The 21,638-nt window shown below is 44.4% G+C and overlaps 3 protein-coding genes across 4 annotated transcripts in view; 2 read left to right on the top strand and 1 right to left on the bottom strand.

The window, feature by feature from the left end:
* The window catches only part of LOC125275331 (tubulinyl-Tyr carboxypeptidase 1-like), a 92,870-nt gene that overhangs the window by 45,529 nt on the left and 25,703 nt on the right, over positions 1–21,638 (bottom strand). The gene's annotated exons all lie outside the window — the stretch shown is intronic.
* Positions 1–21,638, top strand: part of LOC125274634 (nuclear factor 7, ovary-like) — a 32,688-nt gene that overhangs the window by 4,871 nt on the left and 6,179 nt on the right. The window lies entirely within an intron of this gene.
* Positions 2,062–11,745, top strand: LOC125275328 (nuclear factor 7, ovary-like). The gene is made up of 6 exons (XM_048202171.1): positions 2,062–2,702; positions 9,277–9,372; positions 9,608–9,838; positions 9,916–9,938; positions 10,020–10,138; positions 10,864–11,745. Exons 1-6 carry the CDS (start codon positions 2,301–2,303, stop codon positions 11,349–11,351), a joined length of 1,359 nt encoding a protein of 452 aa, XP_048058128.1. The 5' UTR covers positions 2,062–2,300; the 3' UTR covers positions 11,352–11,745.

The raw sequence follows: 21,638 nt of genomic DNA, 5'->3' as shown, positions 1-21,638 counted from the left end.
AGGTCGGGGGCATTGTAACAAATGTTACAACTGCCCCTGATGTTCCAGCCATGATAAAATCTTGTATGCTAGCTTGCCACACCTAAATTAGCATAGGTTGTTCATGTTAATTTTTTTTTAATCAATAACCTAGAGATAAAATGTATGTAAATTTAAATTCACAGTCATCTAAACTATAGAGAGCAGAAGAAAAATACTGTACATCCAAAAAGTTACTTTCACATTTACTTTCATCACCCCCCCCCCCCCCCCCCCCAAGCTGTCAATCATGACGTCACATCCCTGTTTTATAGCATCAAGTAACTAACTAAAAACAAAATTACTAAAAAAAAAAAATTAACACTTGAACTTCAGTGTGATATACATGAAATGACAGAAACCATCTTTGGAAAAAAAAAAAATAAGTGTAATTTAATTGTTTAGTTTGTCCCAAGTTCCATTTAATTACATGGAGAGGGCTGGGTTTATGACCTATACTGGGACCAACCACCTGGAGGCGATCAAGACTCCTAAACTTCTCCCTGGTTCTTTAGTGCAATACAATCTGTCTTTGTGTAAGCTGTGTTTGCATTTACCTGCTTATAAATAGCTTGAATTGAACAGGAACTGCCTGTTCTATTTCTAACCAAGTAAATGTTAGAATTATTTGCAGTATAAATATGCAATATTTGCAGTAAAATTAACCATATTAATTCATTTTACTGCAGCTTTTTTGAGATTGTTCCACTTCATACACCTATGAAAAAAATCATTACTAATAAGTAGAAAAAAAAAAAATCAATGGCCAGTTCTTATAGGGGACGTCCCATACTATATGCACACCACATGTGAAATAATTTTACTGCAGTGTTTTGGAGAAATGTCACATCATTACACTTCAGAGGCCTATAAAGACCTCATATTTTCCATCCATCATATGAGCTCTAAACATTGTGGTCAATGCAATGAAAAAAAGCACCACATATTAATAGCAGTGAACAAATAACACCAGTGAAATGAGGCATAATATAATTATTTTTGTATCATATATAATGTGTGTGCTCTGTGGTCACTAAGATCTTTTAAATATGAAATTTAAAATTAGTGTTGAACAAGTTCAACTAAATGTTCCTTATTTCATTCACTTCTCTCTTCTGCTAGTTAGTTACAATAATTACTCAACATTCAGCTCTTAGCAACCAGTTTTAATTGCAAGAATGAAAGTAGTATTTGGATGTTATAAACCTTTAAAAAAAACTCTAATTAGTTAGAATTGGGTGGAAATAGTGCCTTGGTGGCACTTTTCAGTTCACCAATACTAGAGTCCTGGAAATGCGGTCCTGGCACTGTGGTTCTCCGATTCAGTAGGTGGCGCTGTCACAAAAAAAAATAGGGTCCTAGGAATGCGGTCCTAGGAATGCGGTCCTAGAACTGAGGTCCTGAAAGTGCAGCCTCCGGTATTGCAGACGGATAATATTGAACCGGTCTTTCATCGGTCATCCTCTCTGCTCTCACCCATCTGGAGAACAGGGACTCTTATGTCGGGTTCTGCTAACATTTTACCGGTGTGTGTTGGAGAGACACATTCTCCTTTTCCATCACTCTCTGGTACGGGAACTGTTCTGCTGCTGACAAGAAGGAGCTGCAGAGGGTGGTCAAATCTGCCCAAAAAATTACTCCAAGCAGTATATTATTTATTTTTTATATAGTACACTGCTGGACCCGAGTACATATGCCGTTCTCATGTGTCAACATAACAATAAAATACCTTGAACAAGAGCAGAGCAGCTGTTTTTACCTTTTAGTCCAGTGATGATGAATTCAAAATGGTTTAAATAAAATGATTTATTAATCAAACAAAACTCAGATTAGTCTTTTCACTGGAAACTATGTATAAATAAAAATAAATAAATAAAATAGTATTTTTATTGTCAATATTTGCTTTTTTTCATTGTTCTTTAGTGTTTGATTCCAGGTTTTATAGCATTATACTGAAGCAAGTTTTGTTAAACTTTAACCTGAAAAAATCCTGATGTTGTTTTTTGAACCAAAGGTAATCATAAACTTTTACAACAATTACCAGGAAGAGACTGACTCATTATTTCTCTTTTCTGTCATACTGACTCTCTTCTCTCTTGACAAAAGCAATAAAGAATCAGCGATCAGTGGAGAATGAAGAGAAACACTTTCAAGAAGGATTTTTGAGACATTTGTTTCTGAACAGACAGCAGATCGTTGTGATTCTCAAGGTGATTCATTTTTAAAACCGTCGTTCAGAAAGTAAAAGTAAAGTTTATATTGCTGGAGCTCAAACAGTGAAAATGGCTTCACTAAATGTTTCTGCTGAAGATCTTTCTTGTCCCGTGTGCTGTGAAATCTTCAAGACTCCTGTTCTTTTATCATGTAGTCACAGTGTCTGTAAAGAGTGTCTTCAACAGTTCTGGAGAACCAAGAAAACTCAGGAGTGTCCTGTCTGCAAGAGAAGATCCTCGAAAGAGTTTCCTCCAATTAATCTTGTGTTAAAAAACTTGTGTGAGTCGTTCCTGACGGAGAGAAATGAGACACGTTCATCAGGATCTGAGGAGATCTGCCGTTTACACAGTGAGAAACTCAAACTCTTCTGTCTGGAGGACAAACAGCCTGTGTGTTTAGTGTGTATTAATTCACAGAAACACGTCAGTCACACATTCAGACCCATCTGTGAAGTGGTTTCATCATATAAGGTAAGTCAAATGACTCTTGTTTCACACGTAAGTGAAAGTCAGTGGGACATGTGAAGGCCAAGAATGGTAACCCAATACTCGGAAATTGTCCTCTTCATTTCACCTATCCAGTTAGTGCACACATTAGTTGTATAGTAAGTAGTGAACACACATGAAGCAGTGGGCAGCCATTTTTGCTGTGGAGCAAATGGGAGTAAGTTGTTTCCTTCAGTTTACCAGTCTGACTCTCTGAACATTAGGCCACAATTTCCTTTCACAACTTTACTTTACTCTGACTTGCAAAGAACAGTAATTAGTCATAAACACAGATATCACATTCATGCACTCAATATTTCTCTCTGCCATTTTACTCAACATCATATGACATTTACTGTGCTGTGAAAAAGTATTTGCCCCCATCCTGATTTCTTCTGTTTTTGTGTCTCATACTAATTCAAATAATTTTAAATTTAAACTTTAAAACCAGAGAAAACAAAGAACAGTTTTTAACACCTATCACCCATGTGAAAAACTAATAAGTGCAGCAGAATGCTTGTGATAACTGGAGATCAGTCTTTCTCAGCGCTGTGGTGGATTTTGACCCAATTTCTTTCCAGGCTTTGTTTATGAGCAACCATGAAAAAAAACATATGGGATCCCCGTAGGGCATGCAACGTCAACTGGCGGCCCGCGGGCCAAATCCGGCCCGCCAGAGATTTCCATCCGGCCCCCAGAATAATACTGAATTCAGGAATAGCCTTGTAAGAGGAAAAAGTTTAGGGCTGGTCCGAATACCATTTTTTTGAGCTTCGAAGCTTCGGTAGTAATGAACATCGACTCTTCGGAGAGAGGGGCTGAACATATTTTTCTCTCTAATAAAGGCAGGAATCTGTGTCTGTATGTCCGTTTGCATTTTTATTATTTCGAGAACCATTCATCCAATCGACTTCACAAGGGAGTGCAGTGTCACATTTGGTGCAATATAGATGGACACGCGAGACGCGACACATTCAGAATTAATAAACTTTTAGTAAACTACAGTCAGAACAGCGCGAGTGGGAAGCGGCGCACCTCACGCGGGCAGGGCTCCGAGAACGGACACTGCACTAGTGATATAAAACGCACACACACAGGTCTGTTAAATTAAGCAATACTTTTAAGGTAGTCTAATATTTTTCGGACTAACAAATTGGCACAGTAAGGGTAGATTTAAATAAAGAAAAACGAAATTTAAATAAAGAAAAAACGAAATTTAAATAAAGAAAAACGAAATTTAAATAAAGAAAAACGAAATTAAGTTAAATTAAAAACGGGATTAATTTAGATTGATAATAATGGGTAAAAATGCTAATACATTTTGTTTCTATTATTCTATTTTCCACAATGTCAAAGCAACAAAACACAAGCTCAGACATGCACAAACTCCGCTGTTCTGCGCTCTAGCCAGAGAACACTCCCGTTGCTGGAACACGCGTCGGTTCTATTTCTAGCATGCACGCATTTTCCGCGTGGCTCGAGCGCGCCTGAGACGCGTGTCTCAGTGTGCAAACTCCAACCTGTTAAATATGGGAGCCGAAATAAAAACGTATGCAGTACGCAGCTGAGACGCTCATGCAGCCAGTGTGTCGCCGGCCTTATTCAAGGGGGAATGAGAACCGTTTCGCGGGGGATCCCAGGTGTGCAAAAAAAAAAAAAAAAAAAAAAACGAATATTTGAATGTCAAATTTTCAAATCGAATACCAACCCACCGAACGAATATTCGAATATTCGGGTCCGTTCCATATTTATTTATTTTTAAATCTAACGGGAAAAAAGCCTTCTGAAAAGTAGCTTGTGCCATAGCCTGCCTTCAGTCAAGAATGACGATAAACGCGTTGCTCTCATTGAACATCTTTTATTGTTTCACGTGCTCATTTTTTCACAAATGTCAAAATTTTCCTTGCCTGGGATTTGCGCACAATTGCTTGACAGTGATGGACAGCTTGACAGCCTCACAAATATGAAGCCTAAAATATCGCTATCGCCCCTGGTGGCTTGCTGCAGTACAGGTAATATGTAAAAAATAACATAAATTAATCAAATAATAACATATTAGGATACAATTCGAATTTTATTTTATATTACGAGTATCTGGCCCTTACAGTGTCTGCAGAGAAAAATTCTGGCCCTTGGACAAATATAGTTGATGACCCCTGCCGTAGGGTCACACACATGGAACCCAGCCTAAATCCGGTTCTCGAGGATGCAACGGAGTATAGGCCTGGCGCCAGATGCTCAGCCACGTCAGCTGCTGAAGGGTAACCGGAGGACTCAACAGGGTCTGCCCGTAGGGACTCTCTGGAGCAAAGAGAGCGCATGTAGCGCAGCAAGCCGACACTAAGACGGGGCCTCTCCGTGCCTCTTACCTCTGACACGGGAGGAGACCGGCTCGACACGAAGGCTATAGTATCTAGCGAACGTGTTAGGTGTCGCCCAGCCCGCAGCTCAACAAATGTCTGTTAGCGAGGCGCCACGAGCCAGCGCCCAGGAGGATGCTACACCTCTCGTGGAGTGAGCATGCAACCTGAGCGGGCAGGGCACGCCCTGGGCTTGGTAAGCCAGGTCGATGGCATCCACTATCCAGTGGGCCATCCTCTGCTTGGAGGCAGCCTTTCCCTTCTGCTGGCCTCTGTAACAGACAAAGAGCTGGTCTGAGGTCCTGAAGCTTTGAGTTCTGTCTATGTACAGTCACAAGGCGCGAACTGGACAGAGCAAAGCCAGGGCTGGGTCTGCCTCCTCCGAGGGCAGCGCTTGCAGGCTCACTACCTGGTCCCTGAAGGGAGTGGTAGGAACCTTGGGCACATAGCCAGGCCGGGGTCTCAGTACCATGTGGCCGTCACCCGGCCCGAACTCTAGGCACGATTCGTCGACCGAAAATGACTGCAGGTCCCCTACCCTCTTGATGGAGGCCAATGCAACCAGCAGCAAAGTCTTCAGAGACAGAATCTTTAAGTCTGCTGATTGCAAGGGCTCAAAGGGAGCAATCTGAAGTGCTCGAAGCACCAGAGCAAGGTCCCAAGAGGGTATGGAGGGAGGTCGAGGAGGATTTAACCGTCTCACCCCCCTAAGGAACCTGACGACCAGGTCGTGCTGACCAACAGTTTTGCCATCTATGTGGTCGTGGTAAGCGGAAATAGCAGCAGTGTGGACTTTGAGGGTGGAGGTGGACGACCCTCCAACCCTTGCTGCAAGAAGGACAGCACAACTCTGATCGAGCATCTTCGGGGTCTTCTCGGCGAGAAGAACACCACTCGACGAACAGGTTCCACTTCGAGGTGTAAGCACGTGCCGAAGTGATGGTGTTAAGTACCTCGGGGGGTAAGTCACCTAGAACCTCCGCGTCCCATCCAGGGACCAGACATGGAGTTTCCAGAGGTCTGGACGCGGGTGCCAAAGAGTGCCCCGTCTCTGAGAAAGAAGGTCCTTCCTCAGAGGAATGGACCAGGGAGGGGCTGTCGCGAGGAGTGAGAGTTCTGGGAACCAGGTCCGGTTGGGCCAATAGGGCGCAACTAACAGGACCCGCTCCTCGTCCTCCCTGACTTTGCACAGTGTCTGTGCAAGTAGGCTCACTGGGGGAAACGCATATTTGCGAGTGATGTTGCAGCCGCTGCGGCCGCCATATGCCCCAGGAGCCTCTGAAATTATTTCAGTGGGACCGCTGTCCTGCCGTTGAACGTATTCAGGCAGTTCAACACCGACTGAGCATGTTCCTCTGTGAGGCGTGCTATCTATTCAACCGAATCCAACCGAAAAAAGAGATCCTCTGCACTGGGGCGAGTTTGCACTTTTCCCAGTTGACCTGAAGCCCCAACTGACTGAGGTGTCTGAGCACCAAATCCCTGTGTTCGCACAACTGATCCCGAGACTGTGCTAGAATGAGCCAGTCGTCGAGATAGTTGAGGATGCGAACACCCTGTTCTCTCATGGGAACAAGGGCTCCCTCCATGACTTTCGTGAAGACACGGGGAGACAGGGGCAGCCCGAAGGGTAGGACTCTGTACTGATATGCTCATCCTTCAAACGCGAACTGCAGGAATGGCCTGTGTCACGGAAGAATCGAGACATGAAAGTACGCGTCCTTCAGGTTGAACTGAGGTGACCTTCTGGACCACTGAGGTGGACATCGTCTGGCTGAGGGCCTGCGCCGTGACTTTGATCACGGTTAGTCAACAAGCGCAGCTCAACCCCAGCTCAGAACTACCCTCATGCATAAAGAGTGCCTTGGCCTCACATGCAGGGTGGGAGTGGTCTGTGTACAGCCACCCCATCCAAGAGGGCAGTGAGAGAGGAAAAATGTATGCAGATTTTGGCACTTTTGGCATTCCATATTTATGGCACCAAAATACCTCCATACTGCTAAGTTTTCCATGCACATCCGGGACCCCCGGGAAAGCATGGCTGTAAACTCTGAATCTGAGTCAGCATAAGCACACACCATCACAGTGGGCAGCGTCACCCTCATTTCCAGAGCAAAACAGCACTCTCTCTGATGCTGCAATCGACGTCTTACCCTCAGCTGGAGCTCTGAATGAAATGCTAGGTTCCCCTATGAGAAGGACCAGCAATCCAATCCAGAAACTGCACAGCTTGCAATGCGCTAGAGAGGGAGGGGCCCTAGGGGGTTGGTTTCCCGAAGGAACCCCTCAACCTCATGTCACCCAAGCCATATCAGCAAAGTAGACCTCTTCTGGTGCACCAGAGAGGGCACTACAATGGAGATTAGGCAAGGGAACCACGCATCCAGAGCGCTGAGCGAGCACTGGGTTGCCGTGACAATCCGCACTGCAGCCCGACAGCTCGACGGCACACGACATGCAGAGAAGCGAGAGTTTTGCTCTCGCTGATCTCCATGGTCTCCCAAAGTGTCGGGCAGACCCACAGCTGTGCTTTTACACACAAGCGGCAGCTGGCCAACAACAGAGGGGACTCAAGCTTCCCGGAGAAAAAAGAGTCACGACCGGTGTGTCGACGTGATCATGTTCTCATATGAAAACATGAATCACCCACGAGCATCGCTTCAGCACGCGCCCAGACATGTGAAACAATGATCGTGGCCGTCAGTGAGGACAGGAAACGACCGCATCCAGAAGCACACAGGTAGAATGTCATCATTAAAAAGACACAAATCTACTTGTGTAAGCTCTTTTAGGGACTACTCTTTTAGGTGCCGAAGCACGCAGGGGAATGACTGCTGCAGCACAGACAGGGGATAGTGCAGCCTGTCGTGTGCACTCTCTCCTTGTAGCCTCCCTCTTACTAGCTGTGAGAACAGCTCTTAAGTGCTCAAAAGCGCACCGTTCACCAGCCGTGAGAACGGCTTTTTACAACTGAGGCTAGTGCTGGGCGGTATGACCAAAAATTTATATCACGGTATTTTTCAAAATTATATCGTTTCACGGTATATGACGGTGTTTTTTTCCCCTACCATAGGCTGTGATGCGATCTCAGCTGTGCTCTCATTACAGTGCAACAGTGAAATGGGACGCTCTCAAACAGTAATGGGCTGCGCCGCATTCCTAACGTTGGTTAAGCGACACATACCGGTATTGCGGTATCATCAAAATTCATATCATAACAAAAATAAATACCGGTATTCGGTATGAACCGGTATACCGCCCAGCACTAACTGAGGCTTTGCTCTCTCAAAAGGGCAAAACAAAAGAAAAGAGAAAATAAAGAAGAGAGATCGGTCCCGCTGCAGTGCTGTTCGCCTGCACCAACACAAAGAGCAGATTTTCCAAAAAAGCTGACTCGTTGAAGACAAACACTCGCTCGTAGACACCACTGTTTGTTACAGGCGGTTCGGCTCCAAAATGAAAAGCTGAAGATGCAACGCACCTGCTGCTCATTATATACCCGCGCTGCGAGGAGAGCAGCTGATGCATATGATTGCATGCCAATGTGCATTGGCTTGTTGTAGTTACACTCGAAGTAGATTGGCCTCTCTAGCGAGATTCCTATTCGTCGGTCTGTCCGACGTACGTCGAACGTGACCGACTGAATGGGAACTTTATTTATTATGCGCTTTCAATTTTACAACTTTGCAAACCATTTATATTCACAGACAGCTATATTACACACTGCATGAAAATAATATTTGAAAAAGCATAATAGGGGCACTTTAAGACCTTTTAACAAACTTCATGCTGTTGAAAAAGTCCTATTGAAGTGTGATTTGATTGAACAGGGCTGCAGTGATCAGGACTCATTGAGTTTAGTTCAGCTGAACCACATTATAAACACAGTTTCAGAGATTTGAGGAATTAGTAACTACGAGAGCAAATACATTTTCACACAGATGCAGATAATATTGGATAAGTTATTTTGCTTCAATAAATAACATTGTGTTTTAAAAACTGTTCTTTGTGTTTTCTCAGGCTGCCTTTGTTTTATGGCAGGTTTTAATTTCTGAATCATTTTAGTTTGAGATGTTCACAAAAACAGAAGAAATCAGGATGAGGGAAATACTTTTTCACAGCATTATATGATCATATCACTGTGTTCTCTTCTTCTCTCACTGTAATCTGGTGTTTTATGTGTTTTTGTTCAATTCTAGGAGGAGCTCAATACAGCACTGAAGTCCTTACAAGAGAAACTTCAACACAATGAAGAAATGAAAGGAGAGTTTGAGAAAACAGTTCAACTCATCAAGGTGAAGAAACAGAATCGAGAGTCATTTTCATTACAGCTGTAGGATCACTATATACAGTTATGATCTGATATATTTAATATAATGGATTCCAGTTTATTATTTCTGTAAATGACGAGCAGCGATCTGCTTCTGGATCTGTTATATGTCGGTGTTCGAGTTTATCTCTGATATGAATGATGTGAAGTGTTGATGTGTGTCAATTGAGATGATTGAAGTGAATGTGATTTGATTTCAGTCTCAAGCTGAGCACACAGAGCGTCAGATTAAACAGCAGTTTGAGAAGCTTCATCAGTTTCTCAGGGATGAAGAAGAAGCTATAATCACTGCACTGAGGGAGGAAAAGGAGCAGAAGAAGCAGATGATGAAGGAGAAGCTGGAGGAGATGAACAGAAACATCTCAGCTCTTTTACACACAATCAAAGACATAGAGGAGATGATGAAAGCCAATGACGTCTGCTTTCTGAAGGTCTGATTTCAGATCATTGGTTGATCATTGGTTCATTGATTGAGTTCTTGATGATAAATGGTGTGTTTGTTCTGCAGGAGTTTCCAGTCTCAAAGGAAAGGTGAGTGATCTGCTCCTGTCTCTGGTCTCTCTGGTTCTGATCCAAAGCCACTGCAGTTCTGACTGCTGAATGTTCTTCCAGAGTCCAGAGCTCACAGCCGGATCCACAGATGGCTTCTGGAGCTTTGATTCATGTGCCACGTTACTTGGGCAACCTGCCGTTCAGAGTCTGGAAGAAGATGCAGGACATCGTCCAAAACAGTGAGTCTGACTGCAGAAGATCTGAGCTCTCAAGAACCTTGATGGTTGTTACGATTTAGAAGATTTACTCTCATACTAATAATATTAACTAGAATGTACGTTTCCTCAAGAAAATGTGAGTGGGGCTTGCAGTGGCAAAACTCGGCACTCGTTGCTAGTGTGTTTCTAGTTGCTAGGGTGTTCTGGGTGGATAGTATGATGATAATAATAATAATAATACCTTTATTTTATATAGTGTCTTTAAAAATGGCTTTCAAAGCGCTTTACAAGAAAACATAACAGAGAAAACAACACATTTAAATACAAAAATATACACATCAAAGCAATAGAAAAAATAAAATGATTAATCAAGTAAAAGCAATCATAATATAGAATGTTTTGAGAAGAGATTTAAAAGTCACTAATGTATTTGCTTCCCTGATGTCAGATGGGAGAGAGTTCCAAATCTTAGGAGCATAAGAAGAAAATGCTCTATCACCCCTGGAGCGAAGCCGTGTCTTAGGAACAATTGAATTAACGATTTTAATTGATGGACACAAATGTCTGAATCACACGTTTAATGTTTGTAGTTGATGATAAAATGAGTGTGAAACTAATAACAGCACTGACAGTGATCAGAGGAACATGTGTTTGATCAACAGTGTCATAATTCATAATAATCTGTGTTGGTTCACTCTTGATCATTATATGAACAATAAAAGTGTCTGTTGATTGTGTCTCATCAGCTCCTGTGATTCTGGATCCAAACACTGCGAATCCATGTCTCATCCTGTCTGATGATTTGACCAGTGTGAGAGACAGCGGGAACAAACAACCTCTTCCTGATAATCCAGAGAGATTTGACATCTATCCCTGTGTTCTGGGATCAGAGGGTTTTAACTCAGGAACACACTGCTGGGATGTGGAGGTTAAAGGGAGTTCAGGCTGGATCCTTGGAGTAACTACAGCAACAAACCAGAGGAAGGAACATGTTTTCTTCAACACGGATGTCTGGAGTGTGACGTATGGATATATTGTTGGTTCTAGTTTTCGTGTCAATCAGAAGCTTGATCGTGTGAGAGTGAATCTGGACTATGACAGAGGAACGGTGTCATTCTCTGATCCTGTAACAAACACACATCTACACACATTCACACACACCTTCACTCACACACTATTTCCATTCTTTTGGTGTTCTTCCTCTCTGAGGATCTTACCGGTCAATAGTCAGTAATCGTTACTCCTGTAGGTCTGGATCTTCCTGCTTTCATCATGTTTCCAATATTTAATCCAGATCACATGCAGTAAGAGCACTGTTGATCTGAATATCAGTTCGGTGACTGTGATTGGGCCGTGATGACCACATGACTGATATCAGCACTACAGCAACACTCACACTCCCATATTTCATATCAACAGATCAATAAACAACAAGTTTATTTAATTAGAGTTTAGATGAAGTTTAAAAAACATTTTACACAATAAGACCAATTATTAGACCATTTTAGAATACCCACTATGGTAACACTTTACAATAAGGTTGTATTAGTTAACATTAGTTAATGCATTAGTTAACATTAACTAACCATGAACAAAACCTCTGTTCAGCATTAGTTAAACTTTGTTAATGTTAACACACAGGCAATGCCTGTAAATAGAGTGCCCCAGGGATGACGCGTTTTTGTAGGCCAACCCGGAAGTTAGCGGCGCACGGGTTCCCTCGGTTGAAAGCCTATGCATTTTTCCCATAGACTTTTGGAAAATCGCAGAAAATAAGCTCTGTTTTTAAATAAGGGTTATGACACTTACACATTTTGTCTATCAAGATAATCTTTACAAGTTAACACAACATTTATAGATTTTGAAGCCTAAATAAAGTCGTCAGATATAAAAGGCTAACAGTAGGCTATAAACGGACTACAGCACACCATGGTCGCGGATCAACGTCGTCACCACCAAGCTTCCTCAGATTTAGAGAAACAACTCTATTTAAAAACATGCTCACTGATTATGATCTGCGCTGTGTATGAATACTTATCCACTTTTTCATGAGAAATGCTGTCCAAATGTCCCGTTTTTAATGATGACGTCTAAAGTTCCCGCCAAAGGAAGTAGTCCCTTTTAGCAATTTGTTAGCAACCGCCGATTTTAAGACAAAGTTTAAAAAATCACAAGTGGGTTATAACTGGTGTGTTTTATGTCATAGATCAAAACGTTAAAGTATTCAGAGGCTTTGTTAACTACAGACCTTATTTCAGGCGATTTAGCAAAAACCCATTCAAAAAACCCATAGACTTGACGGCGTTGGAACCGGAAGTCCTAAAATGCTAACTCGCTTCCGGATTTTGCCTACAAAAATGCGTCATCCCTGAGGCACTCTATAACCTTAATGTTTTAAGATTAACTTACTGTACATATTCACATTAGTTTATATAGCGGTTGACACACTAAGAGTAAACATTTCTAACTCATCTACCCTAAAGTTAAAAATGCCATTGTGTACCTTATCAGCATTATTTATTGACAAGGCATTGATTTGGGCTGTAAACATAATTCTGAAGTATAAACCTTCTGAACATTAACAGATATGTTGTTCATGTTTATATGCACTTTACTATCATTACTTACATTCAACAAAGCATTTATTAATGGAATTTGTGAACCTTATTGCAAAGTACACTATTTCAACATTAACTGATGTGTTACTAACATTTGTAGACCATTAATTAACATGACTTACCATTAACAAAGCATTTAAATTATGCTTTTCTCCTGTTTTCTGACAATGCATAAGACACACCAAAGCACAACATAAATTCACAAATCACATCAATTTTATTTGTTCGCTGTACTCCAAATCTTTATAATCCCTGTTTGTAAGGAACATATCCAAATTCTGCGCTTTTTCCGACGATCTTCATCTTCATTCTCTGCAGCGACAATCATAGTCAATATCCGCGCTCGCTATGATTTAAATATGAAAGTCGCGCCCACGAGATCTGTTACGGCACTGATATCAAACGCTCATTGGTTCTCACCTGCTTCGTCACAGATTGCGAAATCCCGTGTATCAGTGGATTGACATTTGAGTGCGCGCCTTCACGGGAGAGAAGCCGGATTCATCATATTTTCATGGATTAATATGTTAAATTCTGCTCTGTACCCTATAAAAACTATTACCGCCTGAGAGGACTGCGACTGCAACTCATCATCATTTGAACTAACGTAGCCTACTTTTGGTACCACTTTTGACATTTTCGCAAAAAATAAATTACTGTGATTACGCTTTGTCTCTTATTATTGTATTTACGCAGTTTTAAGAAATGGTTATGGGTATGTTTAGGGGTAGGTGTGGATTAGTCAGGGGCGTAGTTTGCGGGGGGGATGGGGGGAGGTAACCCCCCCAATATTCAAATCCATCAGTTACAACCCCCCCAATATTTCAACATGAAAATCACAGTAGATCTATACAAACATATGTATAATTCATTTATTTTGTAACAATAATTTTGTTTCTAATCGAATATGAGTTTGTCATAATAAATTAGTCAAAAAAGTACCCCCTTCCATTGAACCGATTGGTAACGCCAAACCAATGAGCGTCGCACTTTCACCAAAACAACGCGAGTGGAGCTCTGTTTGAATGGAGAGCACGGGTAGCACCAAAAAATGAAGAGAACCGTTGTCCAGCTGACTATATTAAACTTCTGTTCAAAGAGGGATGTTAAAAAGCATGTACTGAGAAGGAGGTATGAAAACATTGTAATAGCTAGGTACACTCCACATATATTTTAGCTAGCTAATCCATTGCAATTTAGCCATAACTATCAGTGTAACTGTAACCAGTTATCAAAACATCCGTCTGTTTTGTTACTTCATTTTTCAATAGTGTCTTATCAATGACAAAAGTATTCACATCGGTGTTTGTTTTCTTCCTTAATTAATCTGACTTTTGAATGAATTGGCCTGAATGAACGATTTAAGTAGCTCACTCATTAAAACGTCGAATTGCTGCCACCTACTGGCGGTTTCAATATTTAATAATTTCTTTCTTTTTAGAATCACTCCGTTATGTTAGAATTTGATGAATGGTTATAGATAAATGCCATAAAGTTATGATAGATAGATAGATAGATAGATAGATAGATACATAGATAGATAGATAGATGAAGAAGAAGAAATAAATTGTCCAATAACGCTACACATAAAACAGATTTTTTTTTTATTAAAAAAATAAATAAATAACAGGCAGCATACCAACGCTCAACCCCCCCAATGTTGAAACCAAATCTACGCCCTTGGGATTAGTGGCTTAAAAGTCTTAAAAAGTGTTAAATACAAATTTCGGTTTTTAAGGCCTAAAAAGTCTTAAATTGTATGGAACGTCTTGAATTTTCGCAAGGGAGGTATTAAATTCCGTATGGGACCGAGCGAGTGAAATGTCTCCGTCCGGTTTCGTGTATTTTTAGACGCAATTTTATAACTGACCAGCGTACCTTGGGGTCTTAAACATTTTTCGTTGCATACCGCAAAACTTTCTATAGTCTGACAGACCCAATGACTGACTGATCATTGGACAGAAGATTTTTTTTCTCGCGGTAGTTATTGCGTTGCGTCATCAGAGAGAATTGAGATAGCTGGTAGCCTTATTGGGTAAGCGCAAATGTAATGATTTATAGCTCGAGAAAGATGAATTCTCTTGGTGGTTAAGGCCGGTTCCGGTAAATGTCTATGAGGCAAACTGCGCCGTTTGTAGAAAATGTTTTAAACTGCGTACAATGGGCATTAAAGCTGTACGCACACGACAAGAATCTTTTGCGGTAATGCGACGGAATATATCCAGAATTCAGTTTTTTTAGGTCTAAAATCATGACGCATGTGAATCATGCAGATCATTAAGATGTTTTATATGTTTTATGTATGTTATGTTTTATGTTATGTTTTTTATGTTAATACGTCAACGACGGAATGGTCCAGCGCCGCGCGGCACCATCTGCAGGACAAAGGTCAGCAAAGATGTCGGAATATCTGGTCAGTATGGAAGGCCGTTTCAGCATAAAAACGTTCCAGCATTACTCGTCGTGATTATATTTTTACTAGTAACAATTAAATTAAAGAGCTCTATAATTTAATTTGTACTAGTAACAATTACAATTATAGAGCTCTATAATTAAATTTTAACTAGTAACAATTATGATTGTAGAGCTCTCTAATTGAATTATAGAGCTCTGCAATTGTATTCTTACTAGTAACAACTGAATTGTAGAGCTCTATAATTCAGTTTTTACTAGTAACAATTCCAATTAGAGAGCTCTGCAATTGATTTATTACTAGTAAGAATTCAATTGCAGAGCTCTGTAATTCAATTGTTACTAGTAATAATCCAATTGCAGAGCTCTACAATTCCACTAGAGAGCTCTCTAATTCAATTGTTACTAGTAAAAACTGAATTAGAGAGCTCTTTAATTCAATTCTTACTAGTAACAATTCTAATTAAAGAGCTCTATAATTGTATTATTACTAGTAAAAACTCCTATTCATGAGATGCAAAACAGATTGCAGATTTCCCGCCTACAAAAGTGCGTTTCAAAATAAAAGCCCTGTAGCGTGGTTCTAAAGTATCCTGAAATATTTTACAGACTTAGGTAACATATTAATCATGTTCACATTAAAGCAAAATTAAGATGATGCCTGAGATGAAAGCCTATATTTAGTCGTTATATTCATTCACCCTTGTATATTGGTAAAGCTAAGAGTCAAGAACACTCCATATCACTGGACATAACTCCTTCTACAGACAGGAGGTGGCAGAACTTATGGACGGGTGCAGAGTAAACAACCTCTGCATTAATGTGTGTAAGATGGAGGAGATGGTTGTGGACTTTAGGAGGAGAGGTTACACCCCCTCTTCATCAGAGGAGCAGCTGTGGAAATGGTCTCCAGTTTCAAGTATCTCGAGGTACACATTTCCAATGACTTCATGTGGGTCATTAACACAGTCAGCATTATAAAAAAGTCCCATCAACACCTGTATTTTCTCAGGAGGTTGAAGCGGGCTGGTCTCAGCACTCTGCTAACATTTTACCGGTGTGTGTTGGAGAGACACTCTCCTTTTCCATCACTGTCTGGTACAGGAACTGTTCTGCTGCTGACAAGAAGGAGCTGCAGAGGGTGGTCAAATCTGCCCAAAAAATGACTCACAGCAGCCTCACCTCCATTGAGGACATTTACACCAGCAGGAGCAGAAGCAGAGCGTCCTGAATTATGAAGGATCACACCCACCCAGCAGACGAACTGTTCGACCCTTACTGTCCCTGTACTGTAAAAACTGCAAAACAAGAGCAGCTGTGAATTTACATGAAACATTTTAGTCCAATGATGAGGATGAAGAGTTTCAAAACATTTTAAATAACAAAAGGATTTATTAAACAAGCAAAACGTCTCGGGTTACGAGTGTAACCCCTGTTCCCTGAGTAAGGGAACGAGACGCTACGTCGGATGACGTGATGGGAACCTTCTGTCTTTTGTGTTCGTGAAGCACCTCTGTATCCAACCAATGAAAAGACGTGACGTCAGAGGCGGGTGACGTCACGGATCAGGAAGCTATAAAGCACACCTGAACACAAAGCACGCCAGCTTCTGTAAAATGTCTGAAGCAAGCGCACCAGGTATGCAGGAGATACGGCCACGCGACGTAGCGTCTCGTTCCCTTACTCAGGGAACAGGGGTTACACTCGTAACCCGAGACGTTCCCTTTCGTGGGAACTATCGACGCTACGTCGGATGACGTGATGGGAACGCAATCCCAACTACGCCGTGTCTCCAAGTGCCTGGCTGCTATCTTGTAGCACCCTGGCCCCCGGAGTGATGTTAAGGTGAAGATTGTAAAATCTGATAAAAGTGTGCTGGGATGACCATCCAGCCGCACCACAAATGTCGTCCATAGAGACACCAGATAGGAGAGCTCTGGACGCGGCCATACCTCTCGTGGAGTGAGCACGCACCAACAGAGGACACGGGCACCCCACCGTCTCATACGCAAGTGAGATGGCCTCGACCACCCACTTGCTCATCCGCTGTTTAGATGCTGGGCCCCCCCTCTTAGGGGACCCGTAACATACAAACAATTGTTCTGTTCTCCTCCACAGGGCAGCTCTGTGGACATAAGCATCTAATGCTCTTACAGGGCAAAGCAGATTCTTCCTTTCCTGATCCAAACTCGCAAAAGGAGGCGGGCAGAAAGCCTCCAGTACGATGGGACCTGGGACCCTCGTTGGAACCTTTGGAACATAGCCAGGCCTGGTATGCAAAAAGGCTTTCACCATACCTGGCGCAAACTCAAGGCAAGATGGAGCGACTGACAGCGCTTGTAAATCACCGATTCTCTTCAGGGAAGAGACAGCCAGAAGAAAGATGGTTTTGAGTGTCAAGAACTTATCTGACACCTCCTCTATCGGCTCGAAGGGAGCCTCAGCCAGCCCTTGGAGCACAATAGAGAGGTCCCAGGTCGGGGTCTTCGTGCGCACCACAGGTCTCAACCTGAGTGCACCACGGAGGAAGCGTACTACTAGGGGGTCTCGACCCAGCGAGGAGCCCCCTACAGGGATATGATGAGCCGAAATAGCGGCCACATATACTTTCAGCGTGGAAGGGGTTAAACCTTCCGAGAACTTTTCCTGAAGGAACTGAAGCACGTCAGAGACAGAAGAATGGACCGGGTCCAAATTATGCTGTTCACACCACATAGAGAACAGTTTCCATTTATATAAGTACAACTTCCTCGTGGAGGGAGCTCTGGAGTGAAGGATGGTCTCCACAACCTCGGTTGAGAGACCAGTTCCTATGAGCCTTGCCCCCTCAGGGGCCAGGCCCACAGTTTCCACATTTCTGGGCGGGGATGGAGAATCGTGCCGCCCGCTTGAGACAGGAGATCCTGCCTGAGAGGAAGCTCTAAGGGAGAGCCGTGAAGTAGAGACATTATGTCCGAAAACCATACTCTGGTCGGCCAGTAAGGGGCCACCAATATTAGGTCGACCTTCTCCTGGCGAACCTTCTCCAGAACTCCCGGGAGCATTGAGACTGGGGGGAACGCATACAGACGCAGCCTCGGCCACGTCTGTAGCATGGCATCCAGCCCTAGAGGTGCTGGGTGCTGAAGTGAATACCACAGAGGGCACTGAGCTGACTCCTCTGTGGCAAATAGATCGACTTGAGCTCGACCGAAAGTTTTCCATATCAACTCCACCACCTCGGTGTGGAGTTTCCATTCCCCCGGTCTCGCGCCCTGCCTCGACAGGGCGTCCGCTCCCACATTCAACCGCCCGGGGATATAAGCTGCTCTCAGCGAGAGGAGCTTTCCCTGGGACCAGAGGAGGATGCGACTGGCCAATTTTGATAATAGGCGAGACCGCAAGCCCCCCTGATGGTTGATGTACGAGACCACCGCAGTGTTGTCCGTACGGACCAACACATGGTGATCTCTCAGGTCTGGGAGGAAGTGTTTCAGTGCAAGAAACACCGCCATCATCTCCAGCCGATTTATGTGCCAGGAGAGCTGATGGTCCTCCCAAAGACCCTGCGCCGAGCGACCACTCATGATCGTCCCCCCAGCCCGTGAGGGAAGCATCTGTCGTAAGCATTACACGACGACCAGAAGTCCCCAGCACGGGTCCCTGGGTTAGAAACCAAGGCTTCTTCCACATGACCAGAGCACGAAGGCATCGCCGCGTGACTTTGATCATGCGAAAAGGATTTCCCCTCGGGGAAAACCCCTTGGTCCTGAGCCACCACTGTAAGGGTCTCATGTGCAGGAGGCCAAAAGTAATGACGTTGGACGCAGCTGCCATCAGACCCAACAGTCTCTGAAACTGTTTTACAGTGAGTGACTGGCCTAATTTCACCCCTTTCACGGCCCCGAGAATGGAACTCACACGAGCAGGGGACAACTGCGCCTGCATTGTGGTGGAATCCCAGATTACACCTAAGTAGTTTGCAACCTGACTCGGGACCAGCACACTCTTTTTGGCGTTGAGCCTCAGCCCAAGCCTTTTCATGTGCGACAGAACAACATCTCGATGTTGAACTGCCAATTGTTCTGTTTGAGCTAGTATCAACCAATCGTCGATATAGTTCAGCACACGGATGCCCTGGAGTCTCAGCGGAGCCAGCGCTGCATCCACGCACTTCGTGAACGTGCGGGGTGAGAGGGATAGGCCGAACGGAAGAACCCTGTATTGGTAAGCTTCGCCCCCGAAAGCAAACCTGAGGAACTTCCTGTGTGAAGGATGGATGGATACATGAAAGTATGCGTCTTTCAGATCTATCGCTACAAACCAGTCCTCGGACCTGATCTGAGGGATGATCTGTCTGAGTGTAAGCATTTTGAACTTCAACTTCCTTACTGATCGATTTAACACACGTAAATCTATGATCGGACGCAACCCTCCATCCTTCTTCGGAACAATGAAGTAGCGGCTGCAAAAGCCCGACATTTTGCCGGGAGGGGAAACCCTTTCTATAGCCCCTTTTTGCAAAAGCGTCGTTACTTCTTGCTCCATTACCAGAGACTGCTCTGGGGTTACCACCGTAGGAAGCACCCCATTGAACTTGGGCGGTCGTGAACCGAACTGAATTCTGTAGCCCTGTTCTACCATGAGCAGCACCCACTTCGAAACATTCGGGAGATTTTTCCACTCTTCCAAATATTCTACTAAGGGAACCAGTCTCTCGAGACTGGTCTCTGGTGTTTTTTGAGCACTTGGCTCGTCCATCTGACGCGGCGCACCGGCAGACAGGCGAATCACGTGCTGGCCGACCCTCCTCGGAGGATCGGCGGAGACCGCTGTGCCCTGACGCACGCTGGGTGGCAGGGTTGACAGGACGGTCCCCTGAGGGCACCGGGAGGGACCCGATATCCGAATCCCCCCGGAGGGGGCTGCCCTCGAGAGATCCTGCACTATAAAGGTCAGGACCTCTTCTTTGAAGCCTTCCGGGAGATAATGACGGTCCTCAGATCCGTCCTACCTCCGGAAGGCTTCGCCTGTGCCGCCCGCCCCGGCCCCCCAGATCTTTGTGGGGGAGCACGGGAGGCGACACTGGCTTTTTGTTGCACCCTGTGTGCTGAGGAGCTGGCTGTCGGCCGAGGCTGCTCCCGCCCAGCAGCCTCGGGGGATGAGAGCGGCGGGGAATAATTTTAGAGAATGGCGCTGTCTGCTTTCGTGTCTCCTGAAACCTGTCGACGACAGTTGACACTGCGTCGCCGAACAGGCCATCAGGAGACAGCGGCGCGTCCATGAGAACATTTTTATCTCTCTCCTTGATGTCTGAGAGGTTGAGCCAGAGATGCCTCTCCGTGGCCACCAGGGCTGCCATAGAGCGGCCGATGGATTTGGCCGTCTCCTTGGTGGCCCGGAGAGCTAAATCTGTTGCCTTTCTGAGCTCATGAATAGCCTCAAAGGACGCTTCCCCAGTGTCATCAATTTCCCCCAGCAGGTCGGCTTGGTATGCCTGTAAGATAGACATAGTGTGAAGGCATGCCGCCGCCTGACCTGCCGCCGAATAAGCCTTGCCCACCAAGCTGGAAGTTGTCTTTAGGGGCTTGGTGGGCAGCGTCGGGGTCTTAAGGGACGATGTGGACTCGGGTGAGAGATGGCTCGCGAGCGTCTCCTCGACCCGAGGCATCGCCCCATAGCCGTGACGTTTCAGCCCAACTATATTGCTATATAGTGACGTCTGCGGGCTGTATAGTCTGTATTGTACTGGCCGCTTCCACGACCTCGACACCTCGGTGTGGAGGTCGGGAAAAAACGGCAGACCCCGGCGCTGAGGTAGTGACCGCGCGGGAAGAAACCTTTCATCAAGCTTACTTTTTGGTTTATTTTCAGCTTTCTCCGCGGGCCAGTCGATTTTTAACTTTTCTACTGCCCTGGTCACTACCTCTAATAGCTCCTCATAAGCAGGGGATGAGGATGGCGGTTCCTCATCGACGCTCTCCACATCAACCTCCTCGGAGGAAGATATGTTAAGCATCGGTGCCTCTCTTCGGGGGAAGAAACCGCTACGCGTGCTTCCGCCACCAAAGGAGAGACACTGGGTCTAGCAGGTAAGGGAAGCGATAGGGCAGCGCCCGTCTCTTCCCCCTCTGCTAGATCCATCTGTGAACCCCACGAGTGCAGCCTTCGCTGTGCCTCGGCAGCAGCGGGACCAGACCCGCGGGGAACACTCGCCTCGGCGCCCTCCTCAAAGAGCGCCCGGCGAGATCGCAGCACTCTGAGGGTGAGCCGATCGCAGTGTCGATCGGCTCACTCTCCCTCGAGAGCCGCCTGTGCATGCTCAACCCCCAGGCATTTCACACACATGTCGTGTGAATCTCCTGTCACTATGTAGCGTGGACAAGGAGGAGTACACTTTTTAAACTGTTGCTGCTTTTCCGCCATAATGCTTTTTGTCTTATTTTTGTGCTTGAAACTCTTGTCCTCGGACGAAGAGATCACTGTGTGAATATATATATATATATCAGACA

Source organism: Megalobrama amblycephala, linkage group LG9, assembly GCF_018812025.1.
Source record: "Megalobrama amblycephala isolate DHTTF-2021 linkage group LG9, ASM1881202v1, whole genome shotgun sequence".
NCBI lineage: Eukaryota > Metazoa > Chordata > Actinopteri > Cypriniformes > Xenocyprididae > Megalobrama > Megalobrama amblycephala.
This window is presented reverse-complemented; position numbering and strand designations above follow the sequence as displayed.